The 21,240-nt window shown below is 41.6% G+C and overlaps 1 protein-coding gene and 1 non-coding gene across 2 annotated transcripts; one reads left to right on the top strand and one right to left on the bottom strand.

Annotated features, from left to right (window-relative positions):
* The first annotated feature begins 13,025 nt into the window (after nucleotides 1–13,025).
* Nucleotides 13,026–14,961, top strand: LOC112083506 (chromatin modification-related protein eaf-1-like). Its single transcript, XM_024151535.1, has 3 exons — nucleotides 13,026–13,684; nucleotides 13,778–13,973; nucleotides 14,227–14,961. The coding sequence occupies exons 1-3, from the start codon at nucleotides 13,026–13,028 to the stop codon at nucleotides 14,959–14,961; spliced, it is 1,590 nt and encodes a 529-aa protein (XP_024007303.1).
* On the bottom strand, nucleotides 13,617–13,723 carry LOC112083608. The gene has a single exon (XR_002897744.1). It is a non-coding gene; the product is annotated as a small nucleolar RNA R71 (small nucleolar RNA).
* Nucleotides 14,962–21,240: the final 6,279 nt, after the last annotated feature.

Here is a 21,240-nt window from a genome sequence, read left to right on the forward strand (position 1 = left end):
CCACCGATTCTTATATCATTTTGGTATCAGAGCTAAAAGCTCCTACCCTGTATAGTTTTTTTCATTTTTTTTTATGTTTTGTTTTTATTCCATTCATAAAAAAAAAAGTTTTTGCAAATTTCCTTTTGTCTGATTTTTTTTTCTGATATAAAAAAAAACTCACAAGAATTGTTTTATTTTTCTCTTAATATTATTACTATAATTTTTTAAAAAGAAAATTAAAAAAAAAAACGTTTGTCTTTATTTTTTTCTATAAAACAGATATTAAAAAAATATATATTATTATTATATTTTTTTCCTTATTCTAATCATTGTGTATTCTTTCTCGTGGTGTCCTTTACCATTGAGTGATGAATATCAATAAAGGAGACATGGCAACAGTGTGGAAAATGATCTCAAGCATCCAAGAAGAAATGAGAAAGTTGGATAAAAGCCTTACACGCCTTAAAGAAAAGAGGGGAATAAAGGTCAAAAGAGTTGTTGAACCTCCACCAAAACCATTGGCTCCCAACATATATATCACAAAGAAGGATGATCAAGATTTGAGGACAAATATTTTTGAAGAAGGAGAGTATGATGTGGTCATCAGACAAGAGGCTGAACCAGAGTTCCATCAAACATCACACTTATGGTCCGACCAGGACACATGTGCCTTTCAAGGAGCATACAACAAAGGAGTTATTCAACTTACAAATCGGGTGATCTCCAACTTACCCGATTTTGACATGCGTGTTTTAATTAGAGGTTTCCGACCCAACCAGGAGGAATTAAGCTTTAAACCGACTTGTTCTAGAATCTTGGTTCATCATATAATCCAGGAGAGTTGGAATCATACCGATATCAGTTTTGGTTGGAATGTTATTCAATTTCTAAACCAAACCATTCCCGACTTGCCTTATTTGGAACCTTCCGAGTTTGGGACACTTCAAACGTATCTCTGGCATCCAGGAGTGTTTAAAATACATCTAGAGGCTCCTAATGATCTTATCACGTGCACCAGCAAGCATTGGATCAGGCGGATTCAAACTCTCTCACCCATACACGAAGACCTTCCATATTTGGCACCAAAAGCATTAAACAACATTGATCAACGACTATCTGCTGATTTGGTGCAAAGCAGGAGAGTTATTAGAAGACTAACAAGCCATGGAATTATCCAGAAACTGTCCAAATACAAGGAACCTCACGTTTTCCTTGTTTGGCCAAAAATCAAGCTTTAATGGCCATATCAATCAAACCTTTGATTGATTTCTAATTTATGTAAATTATTTGAATTTTTCTTTTTTGTAAAAACGTGTGAGACTTCTTTATAAACTCACTCTTTTCATTTGTAATGGACAGAATTGAAAATAAATTGAAATGAAACTTGTGTTTCCCCTCTAAGCTTTGTGCTTTATCTCTCTTTAACACTTGTGTGAGATTCTTTGTGTTCTTGAGTGTTTGTTCATTCTTGTGTGTGAGACTCACATAAGTTTGAGCATTGTACTGTATCAGAGACTCACCATCCCTCTGTGTCGTGTACATTCGTTCCGCCAGCACTCCACCAAATCGATCCCACACGAGAGGGCGATCGCCTGCGTGTCAGATCACTCCATCATCGACCATAATCTGACCAAAGGAGAGGACGACCGCCTGTCTTTGGTTCCATATCTAGCATCATAAGAGTCACCACCGATTCTTATATCGTTTTGGTATCAGAGCTAAAAGCTCCTATCCTGTATAGTTTTTTTCATTTTTTTTTGTTTTGTTTTTATTCCATTCATAAAAAAAAAAGTTTTTGCAAATTTCTTTTTGTCTAATTTTTTTTTCTGATATAAAAAAAAACTCACAAGAATTGTTTTATTTTTCTCTTAATATTATTACTATAATTTTTTAAAAAGAAAATAAAAAAAAACGTTTGTCTTTATTTTTTTCTATAAAACAGATATTAAAAAAAATTATATTATTATTACATTTTTTTCCTTATTCTAATCATTGTGTATTCTTTCTCGTGGTATCCTTTACCATTGAATGATGAATATCAATAAAGGAGACATGGCAACGGTGTGGAAAATGATCTCAAGCATCCAAGAAGAAATGAGAAAGTTGGATAAAAGCCTCACACGCCTTAAAGAAAAGAGGGGAATAAAGGTCAAAAGAGTTGTTGAACCTCCACCAAAACAATTGGCTCCCAACATATATATCACAAAGAAGGATGATCAAGATTTGAGGACAAATATTTTTGAAGAAGGAGAGTATGATGTGGTCATCAGACAAGAGGCTGAACCAGAGTTCCATCAAACATTACACTTATGGTCCGACCAGGACACATGTGCCTTTCAAGGAGCATACAACAAAGGAGTTATTCAACATACAAATCGGGTGATCTCCAACTTACCCGATTTGGACATGCATGTCTTAATTAGAGGTTTCCGACCAGACCAGGAGGAATTAAGCTTCGAACCGACTTGTTCTAGAATCTTGGTTCATTATATAATCCAGGAGAGTTGGAATCATACCAAGATCGGTTTTGGTTGGAAAGTTATTCAATTTCTAAACCAAACCATTCCCGACTTGCCTTATTTGGAACCTTCCGAGTATGGGAGACTTCAAACGTATCTCTGGCGTCCAGGACTGTTTAAAATACATCTAGAGGCTCCTAATGATCTTATCACGTGCACCAGCAAGCATTGGATCAGGCGGAATCAATCTCTCTCACCCATACACGAAAACCTTCCATATTTGGCACCAAAAGCATTAAACAACATTGACCAACGACTATCTGCTGATTTGGTGCAAAGCAGGAGAGTTATTAGAAGACTAACAAGCCATGGAATAATCCAGAAACTGTCCAGATACAAGGAACCTCACGTTTTCCTTGTTTGGCCAAAAATCAAGCTTTAATGGCCATATCAATCAAACCTTTGATTGATTTCTAATTTATGTAAATTATTTGAATTTTTCTTTTTTGTAAAAACGTGTGAGACTTCTTTATAAACTCTCTCTTTTCATTTGTAATGGACAGAATTGAAAATAAATTGAAATGAAACTTGTGTTTCCCCTCTAAGCTTTGTGCTTTATCTCTCTTTAACACTTGTGTGAGATTCTTTGTGTTCTTGAGTGTTTGTTCATTCTTGTGTGTGAGACTCACATAAGTTTGAGCATTGTACTGTATCAGAGACTCACCATCCCTCTGTGTCGTACATTCGTTCCGCCAGCACTCCACCAAATCGATCCCACACGAGAGGGCGATCGCCTGCGTGTCAAATCACTCCATCATCGGCCATCATCTGACCAAAGGAGAGGACGACTGCCTGTCTTTGGTACCATATCTATCAGCATAATAAGAGTCACCACCGATTCTTATATCATTTTGGTATCCGAGCTAAAAGCTCCTACCCTGTATAGTTTTTTTTCATTTTTGTTTTGTTTTGTTTTGATTCCATTCATAAAAAAAAAGTTTTTGCAAATTTCTTTTTGTCTGATTTTTTTTTCTGATATAAAAAAAACTCACAAGAATTGTTTTATTTTTCTCTTAATATTATTACTATAATTTTTTAAAAAGAAATTAAAAAAACGTTTGTGTTTATTTTTTTCTATAAAACAGATATTAAAAAAATATATATTATTATTATATTTTTTTCCTTATTTTAATCCTTGTGTATTCCTTCTCGTGGTGTCCTTTACCATTGAGTGATGAATATCAATAAAGCAGACATGGCAACGGTGTGGAAAATGATCTCAAGCATCCAAGAAGAAATGAGAAAGTTGGAAAAAAGCCTCACACGCCTTAAAGAAAAGAGGGGAATAAAGTTCAAAAGACTTGTTGAACCTCCACCAAAACCATTGCTCCCAACATATATATCACAAAGAATATTGTTCATGCTGGTCGTGGTGCATCCTTAGTGATAGTATTTCTTCAGATCCGGAGTTAAAATCGAGCTCCGGATTGCTGCTTTCGTCGCTTCTTACTGCTCATCTAAATTCTTCATTTCTTCCTCATTCACGATAAAGTCTGATGATCGATGCAGAGCGTCCTGAATTGTTTGCGGCGTGTTCAGCGCCATCTCCCTTTGGAACTCTGATTTGTACCATATGGATCGTTTTAGGGCTTCAAGGGCGGCCTTGTCACTTATTCCTTCTACTTTGGACACAACAGCTTTGAACCTTGCCATGTAATCCCGAAGCGGTTCGTTAGGTCCTTGAGATAACGTCCATAGATCGGCGTCGGAGGTGCCTCGGTCCATGAACATCGAGTACTGCTTCAAGAACAAGGCGGAGAGCTGCTGGAAGCTGTTGATCGAATTACGTTCTTGCCTTGAGAACCATTCTAGTGCGGCCCCTTTGAGGCGCTCTACAAACAACAGACAATAACCAGCGTCTTTTTCTTGCTTGGTCAGGTTGGCAGAGTTCCTCGTGAAGGCTCATCCCATTGCTATGCGGAACGCCGTGATATGAGCTTTCGGGTCGGTGGTTCGTTCATTGAAAGGGATCCTGACTTTTCCGGGCTCGGGGATCATAGCCTCTGTGATCCTCTTCGTGAACGGGGTTCTTTTGGTTTCCTCGAACATTCGATCAATCTCCGGCGCGACACTTGTCGCATAATGCACTTGAGATTTCATGGCGCGTATCTCTGCCACTGTCCGAGCCATTGAGACTCGCAACTCTTCGATCTCCAAGGTCTGCGCGTGGGTCATTCTCCTAGGTGGGCGAGGTCGCTCCTGGTCTTCTCTCCTCGGCTCGTCTTTGAACTCTGCCTGCTCGACCCATTGAAGATTTTCCTCTTCCTCGGTTGGCTCGTTATCGCGAATCGGATCGGCGACTTCGTCAACTTGAATGCCATTTAGTGCCGAGGTGAGCTCTTGTTGACTTATCCGCCGAGCTGAGCTGTTTTGTTGCGAGTTCCAGGTTCTGTCGCTCTGATGGGCATCCACATCGATCACGTCGTTCTCCTCCTCATCGCCTCGTCGCCTTGAATTCTGACGAAGCGGGGGCGGCTCGGTCATGTTAACTCGGGTAGCTGCGGGAGTTTGTTCGCCGAGGGGACGAAACATTAGCGGAGCCATGGGATTTCTTATGCCGCTACCGGATGCTCCTGCAGGTGTCGAGAAATCGAAACGTCTCCTGACTCTATCTGTCGGATCGGAGATCCTGGCTCTCCAAGTTGGGTGCCGTCTTTCGGCCGTCATTGCGTCAAGTCTCTCCGTAATCGCCTTGTTCCTCTTGTCCTGATCGTCGATTTTCTTCATCAACGTGGCCATCATGTTTCGCATCTCCTCCTGGGCTTCGGTGGTTGTCATTGTCGTGCTTGCTGGTGGAGCGTCTTTCTCTGCGCCATTGTTGTTGTCATCGTCTCCGGGTGCGTCGGTTGCCATGTTCTTCGGATCTTTAGCTCTTGACGATATTGAGTAAGAAAATTTCGAGTCCCCACAGACGGCGCCAAATTGTGTGAGCCAAAACTCGCACAACCAAAAATTTGTAAGGAAAACTTAAGGGATCCAAAATTTCTAGGGTGATCGCAAGAACAGTAAGATCAAAAGAAGGTTTTTGCTGAAAAGTTTACATCATGAATTGTTTACAGCGACTATTTATATAGAGTCTATGAACCGCATAGCCGAGAATCTCGGGAAAGATTTTCGCAATATTTCCTTATCGCTTCGTGCGGCCGCCGCCATTGCCCTTTGCCTAGGGTTTTTATGGGCGTAGGTCCTTTATGATATTGGCTCATCTCATTAAAGAAGGACTGGCTCGGCCCAACACGAAGAAAAGCGGCTCGGCCCATTCTTACTCTTGCTCAGCTAGGCTCACTCTTTGTTCTTCTCACGGCTTGGCCCATTTATCTTCTTCCACGGCTCGGCCCACTCATCTTGGTGAGCACAGCTCGGCCCACTTGTTTTGTTGGACGGCTCGGCCCATATTCAGCGGGCAGCTGTTCCTTCTTGCCAAATCGGTTTTCTCCAGTACTTAGTCATTTTTGAGATGGTTTTATCCGCTTGGGGTGAAACCGACCCCAACATAATCCTTGTGTATTCTTTCTCGTGGTGTCCTTTACCATTGAGTGATGAATATCAATAAAGGAGACATGGCAACGGTGTGGAAAATGATCTCAAGCATCCAAGAAGAAATGAGAAAGTTGGATAAAAGCCTCACACGCCTTAAAGAAAAGAGGGGAATAAAGGTGAAAAGATTTGTTGAACCTCCACCAAAACCATTGGCTCCCAACATCTATATCACAAAGAAGGATGATCAAGATTTGAAGAAAAATATTTTTGAAGAAGGAGAGTATGATGTGGTCATCAGACAAGAGGATGAACCAGAGTTCCATCAAACATCACACTTATGGTCCGACCAGGACACATGTGCCTTTCAAGGAGCATACCGAATCAACCACGAAGATTCAGAGCATGAGATCACATGGAAATCATTCTCAGCTCACCTAGAAGACGACACGAAGTTGAATCAGCCGAATCAGAGTTCAAACAAAGGAGTTATTCAACTTACAAATCGGGTGATCTCCAACTTACTCGATTTGGACATGCGTGTCTTAATTAGAGGTTTCCGACCAGACCAGGGGGAATTAAGCTTTAAATCGACTTGTTCTAGAATTTCGGTTCCTCATATAGTCCAGGAGAGTTGGAATCATACCGAGACCGGTTTTGGTTGGAAAGTTATTCAATTTCTAAACCAAACCATTCCCGACTTGCCTTATTTGGAACCTTCCGAGTTTGGGAGACTTCAAACGTATCTCTGGCGTCCAGGAGTGTTTAAAATACATCTAGAGGCTCCTAATGATCTTATCTGCTGATTTGGTGCAAAACAAGAGAGTTATTAGAAGACTAACAAGCCATGGAATCATCCAGAAACTGTCCAGATACAAGGAACCTCACGTTTTCCTTGTTTGGCCAAAAATCAAGCTTTAATGGCCATATCAATCAAACCTTTGATTGATTTCTAATTTATGTAAATTATTTGAATTTTTCTTTTTTGTAAAAACGTGTGAGACTTCTTTATAAGCTCACTCATTTCATTTGTAATGGACAGACTTGAAAACGAATTGAAATGAAACTTGTGTGTTCCCCTCTAAGATTTGTGCTTTATCTCTCTTTAACACTTTTGTGTGAGATTCCTTGTGTTCTTGAGTGTTTGTTCATTCTTGTGTGTGAGACTCACATAAGTTTGAGCATTGTACTGTATCAGAGACTCACCATCCCTCTGTGTCGTGTACATTCGTTCCGCCAGCACTCCACCAAATCGATCCCACACGAGAGGGCGATCGCCTGCGTGTCAGATCACTCCATCATCGACCATCATCTGACCAAAGGAGAGGACGACCGCCTGTCTTTGGTTCCATATCTATCGGCATCATAAGAGTCAACACCGATTCGTATATCATTTTGGTATCAGAACTAAAAGCTCCTACCCTGTATAGTTTTTTTCATTTTTTTTTTGTTTTGTTTTGATTCCATTCATAAAAAAAGGTTTTTGCAAATTTCTTTTTGTCTGATTTTTTTTTTCTGATATAAAAAAAACTCACAAGAATTGTTTTATTTTTCTCTTAATATTATTACTATAATTTTTTAAAAAGAAAATTAAAAAAACGTTTGTCTTAGTTTTTTCTATAAAACAGATATTAAAAAAAATTATATTATTATTATATTTTTTTCCTTATTTTAATCCTTGTGTATTCTTTCTCGTGGTGTCCTTTACCATTGAGTGATGAATATCAATAAAGGAGACATGGCAACGGTGTGGAAATTGATCTCAAGTATCCAAGAAGAAATGAGAAAGTTGGATAAAAGCCTCACACTCCTTAAAGAAAAGAGGGGAATAAAGGTCAAAAGAGTTGTTGAACCTCCACCAAAACCATTGGCTCCCAACATATATATCATAAAGAAGGATGTTCAAGATTTGAGGACAAATATTTTTGAAGAAGGAGAGTATGATGTGGTCATCAGACAAGAGGCTGAACCAGAGTTCCATCAAACATCACACTTATGGTCCGACCAGGGCACATGGGCCTTTCAAGCAGCATACCGAATCAACCACGAAGATTCAGAGCATGAGATTGGAAATCATTCTCAGCTCACCTAGAAGACGCCACGAAGTTGAATCAGCCGAATCAGAGTTCAAACAAAGGAGTTATTCAACTTACAAATCGGGTGATCTCCAACTTACCCGATTTGGACATGCGTGTTTTAATTAGAGGTTTCCGACCAGACCAGGAGGAATTAAGCTTCAAACCGACTTGTTCTAGAATCTTGGTTCATCAGATAATCCAGGAGAGTTGGAATCATACCGAGATCAGTTTTGGTTGGAAAGTTATTCAATTTCTAAACCAAGCCATTCCCGACTTGCCTTATTTGGAACCTTCCGAGTTTGGGAGACTTCCAACGTATCTCTGGCGTCCAGGAGTGTTTAAAATACATCTAGAGGCTCCTAATGATCTTATCACGTGCACCAACAAGCATTGGATCAGGCGGATTCAATCTCTCTCACCCATACACGAAGACCTTCCATATTTGGCACCAAAAGCATTAAACAACATTGACCAACGACTATCTGCTGATTTGGTGCAAAGCAAGAGAGTTATTAGAAGACTAAAAAGCCATGGAATCATCCAGAAACTGTCCATATACAAGGAACCTCACGTTTTCCTTGTTTGGCCAAAAATCAAGCTTTAATGGTCATATCAATCAAACCTTTGATTGATTTCTAATTTATGTAAATTATTTGAATTTTTCTTTTTTTTTGTAAAATCGTGTGAGACTTCTTTATAAGCTCAGTCATTTCATTTGTAATGGACAGACTTGAAAATGAATTGAAATGAAACTTGTGTTTCCCCTCTAAGATTTGTGCTTTATCTCTCTTTAACACTTGTGTGAGATTCCTTGTGTTCTTGAGTGTTTGTTCATTCTTGTGTGTGAGACTCACATAAGTTTGAGCATTGTACTGTATCAGAGACTCACCATCCCTCTATGCCGTACATTCGTTCCGCCAGCACTCCACCAAACCGATCCCACACGAGAGGGCGACCGCTTGCGTGTCAGATCACTCCACCATCAACCATCATCTGACCAAAGGAGAGGGCAACCGCCTTTCTATTAGCATCATAAGAGTCACCACCGATTCTTATATCAGAAGACTATTTATATCTCGAGTCTCTGCTAATATACCATAGGAAGTAAACCAAACTCATAAACACCCTAACTTTTTTTTTCTGCTTATTCTTTCTTCTGTTTGCCCTAGATTCAGAATCCTTGAAGCATGGATCCAAGAAGAAACCCTAATCACGAACGAAGGTTTCACAACCTGTGTGAAGCTCCCTGCGCATGTGAATCAGCATTCAGGCGTGATTCCAACCACCTGGATCGGAACCCTGATGTGTTATGAGGTAAGGGAACAAGTTTTATCCTTAATAAAAATAAATGAAAGCCGCAAGTGCACAGCTCATCAGTTATAGTACTTAGGGATCAAATCCACAGGGATTTGTGTGCCTAGTATTTTTCCACGGTTTCTAAGTTTATGTCTAGACTAAATCGGTTTTAAAGGGGTTTTTGTTTGTCACGGATTAAACTAGAGCTAAAGAAAGCAAATGAATCTATCCTAGATAGCAAGTAGAAGATCGAATGGAAGCAAATAAAACAAGTAAAAAGTTGAACTAAAGCAAATAAAAAGGCAGATCGAAGAAACCAAGTAAATATCGATTGGTTTGTAAACAGTGATTAAAAACGCAGGACTTTCGGGAACTCTACAGGGATCATAATCGGTTTCAATACTAGGGATTTTAGATTGGGATTGACGGATATCAAAATATTTGGGTTCTAGAGCTAGATTTCGACGGTATGACTACGTCACCGTCGTGATCATAATCAACTGTTTCTCGCAACCCTGACCAGTAGGTTTCCACTCCGGCCCTGGAAGGGAGAAAACGCAAGAGCTGCACAGGACTCGTCAGTACTCACGATTTCGCCGCAGGTAGGTTTTCACTCCTACGGAAAAATCGCCTGTTTCATTATAGGTCGAATACTTAATGAAAACTTTCGCAACACTAACTAGCTAGATCAGATACGAGGTGATAAATCAAGCATACATGCATTAACGATGAGAATAAACAGAGAACATAGTTAAAATCCCATATCTAAAAACCTAGACGTCTTAATCCTACATCTAACCCTATACCCAACTCGGGATCTACTCAGCCATGGCTGAGGTTGACATCATCATTGGTTTTAATGAAAGTAATCAAAAACAGTAAAGAAAAGAGATGAAAGAAAGCTTCTCTATTGACGAACTCAGAAGTGAAGAATCCTGTCTAAAAATCGCATAAAACGGCTAAATGACTAATATGTCCATAATTTACATCATTTAGGCCGCATTTTAGAGTCCAAATCATGTGTTAGCTCGTGTATTTTAGGTCCTTAGGCATTGATTTAGACCATAGGGTGTACATTAGGTCTCAATGTGTCTTTTCATGGTTTGGAGTCTTTATCAGGTGTTTTGGAGGTTGTTTGGAGTTCAAGAGGTGTGATCAGGAGTTGAAACGGTGAAGAAATGGGTTTAAAATGGTGAAAACGGCATAAAGGAATTTCTCAGCAAAAGCATGTACTGGCTGGATAAGTTTATCGGCTAAAAATGCTATCAGGTGATTTCTGTCGCCCAAAAGTCATTACCGTGTAAAAACGCTATCGGGTGAAGTTTTATGCCGAGACAGGAGATTTTTATCGGCTAAAAAGCTTACCGCGGTATATGTTTCTCGGATATTTTCCTTACCGCGGGAAGCATTTCTCGGCTAAAACCTATTCGCACCTGCATGCATCAAAGATTGCAAATCCGGGGAAGCTTCTGGTCCGAATCAGTTAATGGGGTCTTCATCAAAGTTAGAGATAATCGATTCAAGATTCCATAACAGTTGGAGTTGCTAAATTCGGAGAAGTGAACAGAGAGATATTGCCACCGGGAGACACACTGCAAATAAAGCTGATCCTATGAGCTTCAAAGATTACGTGGGACGATGCCTTTCCAGTTCGATTCAGTTGTCGGGGCCTTCATGAATATTCAAGTTCCTTGGGTTTTATCCCCAAAACACTTGAGATCACCCGATTTGGAGCTGTGGTCTGAAAGATATCGTCTCCGTAGTGAATACGGATCCAGGAGTTGTTTTCTTACCGTTTCGATGTGATGCAAAGATGAGCAATCCGGGGAGCATTCCACTTCCCAAGCGCCGATGATTTCTTCACCAAAGTTTGAGCTGAATGAGTGACCTTTCTCATGAAACTGGTTTCAAGTCATTTGGAGTCATGTGCTAAAAGTTGGTTTTATCGGGAGACAAGCGGGTTGGTACAAGCTTCAAGAGCTGCGATACGTGCTAAGTGTTTATACAAGCCTCGGTGTCGCTCCCTCGACATTGCCTAAGCCAAGGACTATTTCCTGAAGATTTTTGGTCCAGACCTCGTGCTAACCCCTCAGTGTATCAAGACCGAGGCACACATGCTGAGAAGACAAGCTGAAAATGACTGAGTGTTGGAACTAGACCTCGGCCTCAAGACCTCGTCATTGCATGTCGGACCTCATCTCCCTTGATGACTCAACTACCAAGCTCCTCAGCATGGCTATGCCGAGGTCCCTTGTCATGAGCCCAGATTCAAGAACAAAGCTGATCTAACGAGTGCACGTGAGAATGAATCAAAGACAAGGGTTCATGCATGTTCTTGGTGAGTTCTTCATGAGATCTTCATTTCAATCTTTGCTCACGTGCACCCCTCAATGTCTACACCTCAGCTTCACTCTCTCACACACCGGGGTGCTCACCCAACGACCCAAAAAGACCGGTTCAGTATCCGGTTTGTTCCGGGCTGACCGGCATCACTTAGTTTAACTATATATAGGTTTTAGGACTAAAACCCTACTTATTTTAGAGAACTTGCCTATTTTATGAAAACTTGCTTCTTTAATCAGATATCTCGTTTTTACGTAAAGATCTTGTCCTCATTCATTTCTTTTCATCATCATCAAAGCTTCTAATCATGTTTAGCATCACTTCTTGCAAAAGATTAAGTGTGCTCTTCATGATTAGTGAGTAGTCTCATTATGAGGTTTTAGATAGGTAGATTAGGGTGCTGAAATGCAAGATTAGCGAGTTTATGTTATAGATCTGCATTATTCATTCTCTACTAAACCGATCTCTATGCTGGATCCATGAACATCACATGTGGTCTAGATCTGAGGTATTGCACGCCTGAGAAGTGTTCGCTGAAATACCTGAACCAGGTTTAATTAGAGGTTTAAGAGTCTTTCATCATGATAATGATAGTTTGCTTCTCTTAAATGACTTATTGAACTGATTTTCAATGCTTGTTGATTCATGCTTCTCAAAAGGGATTTTGGTATGAAAGAGGATTAGCATAGAGGTTTAATACCTTCATGAGAAGATTATCATCTTGTCTTTGAGTTCATGTTAAATGAAGTTGCTTGATCATTTTGGTTCATCAACTAACTAGTTTAGTATAGAAGCACCGAGTCCTTTATCCTGTCTAAAACCTCTACTTCATCATTCATACATCAACCGCTTATTTGTCTTGCGTATCAGTTTCTTTATTTGCATATTTGCTTAGTTCTAATCTCTTGTTTTTTTTTGTTCCTTTCTATTCTTGCTTGCACTTTAAGTAGTCTATCTAACAAAACCCATTTCTTGATTTCGCTTGACTTAAGATATAAGCATCATAAACTAGTGTCTACCACAAGCATGGATTGATACCTCTTAATTACTACAATGAAAGGGGATTGATAACCCTTGCACAAGACCTAAAAAGTCTTAGTTATTAATTGGCGCCGTTGCCAATTTGTGGATAGCATTAGTTTTTGCTTGTTCTTGAGATCAAGCCTTTATTTTCTTGTTATTACTGATCGTTTCCACGTTCTGTGTTTGAGTGATCAGGTACATGCGAACTCGCTATAGAAGCACATAGCCGCGTCAGCCTTACAACAACAACATTAACTTGCTTGAGAGAAGAGCTAGAGAGAGTGCTGTGAATCAAGATCGGTTGTGTATGGCTGATCAGGAGAGGATAGAGCAACAGGCTCAAGAAGCCGAGCACCAGGCTCATCCAAATCAAGCGCAGGCCGAGAGGAATGAACAACAGGCCTATGTCGACCAAAACATGGCTCAGCGTAATGAAAGACAGGCTCAGCTAAACCAGTACCAAGCCAATCGCAATGAGCAACAGGCTAAAAACATTCCTCAGCCGCAGCCGCAACCTCAAAGGCAACCTCCACTAGTCTTTGTTGGTGAGAACGACCGAGCTAATGCACATCAGTATAAAGCACGGATCCAAGCACCACCGGTACAAAACAACAACTTTGAAGTTAAAGCCTCCTTGCTCGATATGGTGCAAAACTCCAAGTTTCACGGCCTACCAATGGAGGATCCTTTGGAGCACTTGGATCAATTTGATCGCGTTTATGACCTCACCAAGATAAACGGGGTATCAGAAGACAGCTTTAAACTACGGTTGTTTCCCTTCAGCTTAGGTGATAAAGCACATCAATGGGAGATGAATCTTCCTAGGGGAACAATAGAGACCTGGGAGAAGTGCAAGCTTGCATTTCTCTCCAAGTTATTCTCTACTTCCAGGGCGGCCAAGCTCAGAAACCAAATCTCAAGCTTCACACAACACACAAATGAAAGTTTTGGAGAGGCTTGGGAACGGTTTAAAAGCCACACTAATTAGTGTCCTCACCACGGTTTCTCAGAGGCATCTCTTCTTAGTACTCTATACCGAAGTACTCTCCCAAAGATAAGGAACCAACTTGATACAACATCTAATGGGAACTTTCTTGGGAAGGAGATCAATGCCGCAACGGAGCTAGTGGAGAATCTTGCAATGTCCAATGATACATATGGTGAAGATTTCGACCGAGCTAACCGAAAAGAGGGATCTACTAAAGAACTGCGTATCGAAAAAGATATCAGGGAGCTTCAAAACAAACTAGACAAAGTACTTGTGGCTACACAAAAGCCAATACACTTTGTAGGCGAGTTTTGACTATGTGAATGAGGATGGTCTCACACAAAAAGAGATCAACTATATTGGGAATCAAAAAAGATATCAGAGGTTTAACAACTATCGAACAAACCCAAATCTCTAATACCACAACCCCAATGTAGCCAATCCCCAAGATCAGGTGTACCCTTCTCAGCAAAACCAACAAAGCTATGCTCCTAAGCCTCAGTTTCAAAGTTCTTTTCAGCATAAGCAGCAGTTTAGTGGGCAACAACAGATCTATGGACAACAGCAGCAATCGGCTCAGGGCAGTAACTACAACAGCCAACCACAGCAACATAAGTTTCCACCAGGGTTCAGTCCACAGCTGATGGGTCATCAGCAGCAGCAGCAGGCGCCGGTTCAGAATCAGATGGGGCCAGATATGTGTGGGCTTCTACAGCAGTTTCTACAGGGTCAACAAAGGGTCGAGAGTCAGTATGCGTCCATGAAACAAGATATCAGCGAGCTTATGCAGAATCAAGCTTCCACATCATCAAGAGGACAAGCTTTACCTGGAAAGCCGGAACCAAATCCCAAAGAACATGTTAATGCAATCACTTTGAGAAGTGGCAAAGAACTACAAGGGCCTGATCCTAAGCAAAAGCTCATCGAGGACAATGAGCAGATCGGTGGGGAGGCAGCCTCAAGAGATGAGCAAGAGGATGTCGTTTCAAAGGAAGAACCGGTTAAAGACAAGGCTAAAGAGGTGGAGAAGGCACCTGAGCTTGAAAAGCCTTATGTTCCACCACCTCCTTATCAGCCTAAGATTCCTTTTCCAGGGCGATTCAAGAAACAAATCTTAGATAGGGCAAAAGCAGTATTTGAGAAGCACTTAGAGAATACTCAGATGACATTGCCGATCCTAGATGCTTTTCTAGCTATACCTCAGCTTGGAAAGTTTCTAAAAGACGCAATACTTAACAAGACTAAGGAGCTTTAAGGGATGGTCATCTTGAGTCATGAGAGCAGCGCCATTATTCAGAGGAGATCAGACCTGGTAGCTTCACCTTACCATGTGCGATCGGTCCTTTGAAGTTTTCAAGTTATTTGTGTGACTTGGGAGCTGCTGTGAGCTTTATGCCTTATTCAGTTGCTAAAAGGCTGGGGTTTAAGGGCTACAAACCAGCAAGAATATCTCTTTTTCTTGCAGATCGATCAGTGAGGTTACCAATCGGTTTACTTGAGGACTTGCCCTTGAGAATTGGTGAGATTGAGATCCTCGTAGAGTTTATAGTCTTAGAGATTGGAGCGATCATAGACGTAAGAGGAGGCATGATCGAGCTGCACATTAGGTTTGAAACCATGAAGTTCGATGTGAAAGAAATGATGAAGGAACCGACTATAGGAGGTCAGGTCTTTTACATCAAAACCATGGAGGAGCTAGCTGATGAGCTCCTTGAGGAATTAAATGCAGAGGACCCTCTCCAAGTGGTTTTAACAAAAGAAAAGGGAAAGCATGGGTACTTGAATGAAGAGAGCGAGGTTTACAAGCGTTTCTTGGATCAACTGAGGGAACTTGAAGCTGAGACGAGATTTTTGGAGCTCAGGCAGAGTGGTATCGAGGTTTTGGACATCAGAGGGTCCAATACAAGAGGGGAGACACCTTGGGGTTGCATGGACGCGGCATCACAAGCCAAGAGCGAACCAATGCCGAGGGAGCTGTCAAAGAGCAATACAGCTTTGATGCTGATTGGGACGAGACAAAAGCACCCCATGTGTAGCTCAAACCTCCACCAACATGGCTGTTATATGCTTTTCTTGGCTCAAACTCTTCATATCTAGTAATCATAAACGATAACCTGCTAGCTCATGAAGAACGTGCATTGCTTAGTGAGCTTACAAAGTTCAGGAGAGCTATAGGTTATTCTTTAGCCGATATTAGGGGCATCTCTCCTGACATTTGCACCCACAGGATCCACCTAGAAGACGAATCTATGTCTTCTATTGAGCATCAAAGACGTCTTAACCCGAACCTTAAGGAGGTGGTTAAGAAGGAGATACTCAAGCTTCTTGAGGCAGGGATTATATACCCAATCTCTGACTCAAGATGGGTATCTCCTGTCCATGTGGTGCCCATGAAAGGTGGTGTCACAGTGGTAAAGAATGAGAAGGATGAGTTAACCTTTCAAAGGTGCATGATGCACATATTTCTGACCTTATTGAAGAGAAGGTGGAGGTCTTTATGGATGATTTTTCTGTCTATGGTTCCTCCTTCTCGGATTGTCTTGCTAATTTGTCACAGGTCTTGAAAAGGTGTGAGAAGTGGGAAAATAGGCTGGTTTTTTGAACTGGGAGAAGTGCTTGGTCATAAGGTCTCGGTTAAAGGGATAAGGAGCTTTTTGGGGCATGTCGGCTTCTATAGAAGGTTTATCAAAGACTTTTCTAAGATAGCTCGACCACTAACAACGCTGCTTTGCAAGGAGGTTGAGTTATTGTTCGATGAGGAGTGCATGGAGGCATTTCTAAAGATCAAAGAGGCCCTTGTTAGTGCACCAATAGTTCAGGCACCCAATTGGACCCTTCCCTTTGAGGTGATGACAGATGCATCTGATTATGCCGTGGGAGCAGTTTTAGGCCAAAAGAAAGACAAGAAGCTGTACATGATCTATTACACAAGCCGCACCTTAGAATCGGCTCAAGAGAAATATTCAACAACCGAGAAGGAGATACTGGCCATTGTGTTTGCATTTGATAAGTTCAGGAGTTATCTTGTGAATTTAAAGGTTGTTGTGTACACATATCATGCGGCTTTGAGGTATCTAATAACTAAGAAGGATGCTAAGCCGAGACTCTTGAGATGGGTTCTACTCTTACAAGAATTTGACCTGGAGGTGCAAGACAAGAAGGGCATTGAGAATGGAGCTGTGGACCATCTCTCACGGATAAAGGTGGACTTAAAAGTCCCTCTAGACGATTCTTTACCTGAGGAGCATCTAATGGTGATCAGGTCTTACTTGGAGGTTGAAGAGGCCAATACAATCAAAGAGAGGAGTCTCCCATGGTTTGCTGATCTTGCTAACTACCTCTCATGCCGGTTAGAGCCACCTGAATTGGATTCATATCAGAGGAAAAAGTACTTTAAAGATGTGAGGAGATATCACTGGGATGAGCCATATTTATATGTGCTCAACAAAGACCATCTTTATAGAAGGTGCTTAGCTGAAGAAGAACTACAGCCTGTGTTACAAGAGTGCCACTGTAACAACCCGGTCATTGAGTAAGCACGGACAAGCGACCGTGGTTAAGTGCTGAGTCGGGGATGGACCAGGAAAATTTCAGTAAAGGCCGAGAGAGTTAATTCTGCCGAGAGAAGCAACTTTGGTCGAGCAAGAAAGGATTTAGTCGAGGGAAATAAAAATTCTGCCGAGAGAATTAGATTTCCGCCGAGAAATCAGGTACTGGCCGAGGAAGCATGAGCGAGTCAGATCATTTTAAAAATGCGGAAATCTGATGGGGGTTATGTGCGGATAAGAACAGATGTGGCTGGTTCTGGTCCACACATTTGGCGCAGAATTAAGGGTGATTAGTGTTAGGTCTGATGACTAAGGTTTAAGAGTTCTTGACAAGTGTTTAGCATGTGACAAACATGCAGAACCTCCCTGAAACCTATAAATACCCCTCCCATAAGCTCAGGAAAATTAGTCTCAAAATCTGGGAATTTTTGAGAGAGAAAATAGTGAGAGAAAGGAGTGAGTTTGGGTATTTGGCGATAGGATTCTACTTACGGGAAGTGGACGCGCGGTGCTAGCTTAGCGAACGGTCGGTAAGCCGTAGAGTAAACCATTTCTGTTTTAATCATGTCCTAGGCTAGTTATTCATTAGATCTATATGGTTTTAGATCTAGAGGAATACCGGAGTTAGGAACAAGAGGGGTTAAGATCGGTGCTGGACCTGCGTTAAGGGTGAGTTCCGGTTTTGTGTATGTTAATAGGCTAACATGAAGATCTGGTCGGAAGAATAACCAGGACGGTGTTATTCTGGTCTGAAGATGTGCTCGGTGAAAGGTTTGACGTATTATTTTCTATGGTTTTAAGGAAAACCGGCTAGAAATGATACTTGGTAAATTAAATGATGAATGCAAGTAAAGGGACCTCTTGCATGTCATATTTAATTGTTTGTGTGTTATTTGGTGATGCATCTAGGAAGTATAAATCAAGGTAGGATTTATACGTTCTTAGAGTAGATGCAGTCGGCACGTCCACATACCTTATCTTCGTGGAGAAGGCCACGGAGGTAGGAAGACTTAGAGGGTCGAAGGGTAGCTCCCTTGGCCGAGTGCTGCCAGTACGGCGGTCCGATGCTATGTGACGGTATGTCAATAGATCGGTGCGAGGTTGCCAAGATGATCCTACGTGGTGATTTGCTGGATCGCTGCAATTAGGAGAGTGGTCGATGCATTTAGAGGCCTCGCACTAGAAAATGAGATTGTTTGACATATAAGGACTTATGTCTTAGATTGCTTCTGCTTGTGCATACGATGATGCATTATGATGATTGATTGTGTGGGGAATGAGAACTAATGTGTGTTTAGTACCCCCGGAGCTCACTGAGTATTGCTAGAATACTCATGACTCATTTGTTTTGCAGGTGACCAGTAGTTGGGAACAGCTCGGGAAAGACGGAACGGTAGGAGGCCGGAGTAGTTTTGGCTTGGCTTTTGCAAAATAAGGTTTCAAGTATGTACATAGTATCTTTTGGGCACTAGGCCATGGCCGTCTCGTTATAATCGTTTTGTAAGACAATATTTTCAAGTTTAATAATATAAAGTATGTTTTAAAAATAAAACTCGGCTTGTGTTAGTGATATAAGCTAGTCCTAGCTGAAACAACTCAAGACTAAGATACGGGTTGAAAAGCCTTAGGTCTTGGTCGAGAGGCGTGATTTTAGAAACGGTTTAACCTAAGTAGTATGGGCTGCTTTGGTCGAACTGTCTCTATTATGATCTTGTGACACTCTGGGTTCGTCCTAGTCGTAGTACGAATCGGGGGTGTTACAGCCACGGTTCTGCTTATGGTGGGCACTTGGGAGCTTTCAAGACGGTTGCTAACGTGTTACAATGCGGTTTTTGGTGGCCAACGATGTTCAAAGATGCCCTAGTTGTTGTCTCAAGCTGTGAATCATGTCAAAAGCATGGTAATATCTCCAAGAGAAGTGAGATGCCTCAGAATCCGATCTTTGAAGTGGAGGTCTTTGATTGTTGGGGAATAGACTTTATGGGGCCGTTTGTCTCTTCACATGGTAACCAATACATTTTGGTGGCCGTAGACTATGTCTCTAAATGGGTTGAAGCAATTGCAAGCCCCACAAACGATTCAAAGGTGGTTTGTAAGCTTTTCAAAAGCGTCATTTTCCCATGGTTTGGTGTGCCTAGAGTTGTAATAAGCGATGGGGGCAGCCACTTTATTAACAAGACTCTGGAAGGCTTTTTAAGAATCACGGTGTCAAGCACAAGGTGGCGAGTCCTTACCACCCTCAGACAAGCGGTCAAGTGGAGGTCTCAAATAGGCAAATCAAGGTGATCCTAGAGAGGACTGTGAACAACTCAAGAAAAGACTGGAGCAAGAAACTCGATGATGCTCTTTGGGCTTACAGAACTGCTTACAAAACTCCCATAGGTACCTCACCGTTTAACTTTTTGTATGGAAAGAGCTGTCACCTACCAGTTGAGTTGGAATACAAAGCCTTGAAGGCAGTGAAGTTATTGAACTTTGATATCAAGACTGCTCAAGAGAAAAGGGTTCTACAGCTTCATGAACTTGAGGAGATTCGGTTAGACGCTTTTGAGAGCTCTAAGATATACAAAGAGAAGACCAAGGCACTTCATGACAAGAAGATACACAAGAGAGAGTTCAAAGAAAGGGACCAAGTGCTGTTATTCAATTATAGACTCAAATTGTTCCCTCGGAAACTCAAGTCTAAGTGGTCCGAACCGTTTAAAGTTGTTGAAGTGAGGCCATATAGAGCCGTTGTCTTAGAGGGAAAAGATGGACGTAGCTTTGTTGTGAACGGTCAAAGGGTGAAACACTACCTGGTATCAGAGATAAAAGAGGGAGCTACCTCAGTTCCTCTTCTGGAACCTAAACAGCCTGAAAAAGTATGAGAAGTCAAACTTAGTGACGTTAAACAAAGTGCTCTTGGGAGACACCCCGAGCTTATCCTTGTATATATTTCTTTTTGATCTTTCTTTTTATATTTATATGGAGCTTTTTGAAGGTATTGTTTAGTGATTTCAGGTCTAAGCAATGTTCTAGGTGTGTATCTTGAAAGAACAGGTTCAAGAAGAGCTTTCAAAGCCACGACCTTGTGTTTTTAAGAAAGGAGATCTTTAGGCCTCGGTATTGACCCTCGGTATAATCATGCCGTGGTCACCTTTTCCCGTGTAAAATACTCAAACCCTCGGAAAAACTCCTCGTCTTAATAACATCGGGACCGTGTGAGAAGAAGAAGCAATGAGCAAAATAACTAAGTGTGGGGGAAGGCCCCTGGTGTAGACACCTTGGTATAGATATACCGAGGCTCAAAGTCCGAAAGAACATGTCAAGACCTCGTCTTGAGGCCGCGACTTGTTTACACCGAGGCCGAGATGCTTAAACCCCCATGCACCAAGTGTTCTACCCAGAAACAGATCCCTTCGGTGTGATGCCTTCGTGGTCGAGCATTCCGAGGTGCCTGCTAACGAGTATAAGCAAAAATAGAACACTTGGGACACATAAGTCAAGATAGAAGGTTTAACGATCAATGGAAAAGGCTTGAGGGTCACGTTAAATTTCTGTGTTAGTATGAGCTCTAAGCCCTCGGTCTAGTGCCCTGGGGGCGGAACACACCGAGGCCGCATTTGTCTAACCCAGAAAAATGAGAAAAGCATGTACAGCCCTCGCCTTATCCAAACCGCGGTAGAATGGGTTTAAACGCTCGGTCAAAGCATTTTTAAGTGCGGTCAACGGCTGGAGTCTGAGAGGAAGGGGGGACCAGTCCCACAACAGTCCAAACGCCAGCTGGAAAAGAGACTCCAGCCCATGCCTGCCTCCATACCGAGCCAAAAGCAGAGTTTGCCTTCTTCAGCCTTTTCTCTGCATTTCACGAGCAAATATCTCCCATTTCTCATTCATTCACGCGATTTCAAGTGATCTGAACTCATTAAAGTGTTGTATATCCGGTATACACATCTCACTGAGCTTGAATCCTGTGTTCCCAAAGGTATTTGCATTTTAAAGAACTC

Source organism: Eutrema salsugineum, unplaced genomic scaffold (assembly GCF_000478725.1).
Source record: "Eutrema salsugineum unplaced genomic scaffold, Eutsalg1_0 scaffold_6, whole genome shotgun sequence".
Classification (NCBI taxonomy): Eukaryota; Viridiplantae; Streptophyta; class Magnoliopsida; order Brassicales; family Brassicaceae; genus Eutrema; species Eutrema salsugineum.

Coding starts and splice junctions, on each gene's coding strand:
- LOC112083506 (XM_024151535.1), top strand. CDS start 13,026: ATGGCTGATCAGGAGAGGATAGAGCAACAGGCTCAAGAAGCCGAGCAC. Junction 13,685..13,777: donor TTTGGAGAGGCTTGGGAACG/GTTTAAAAGCCA, acceptor CCCAAAGATAAG/GAACCAACTTGATACAACAT. Junction 13,974..14,226: donor TTCAAAACAAACTAGACAAA/GTACTTGTGGCT, acceptor AGTTCTTTTCAG/CATAAGCAGCAGTTTAGTGG.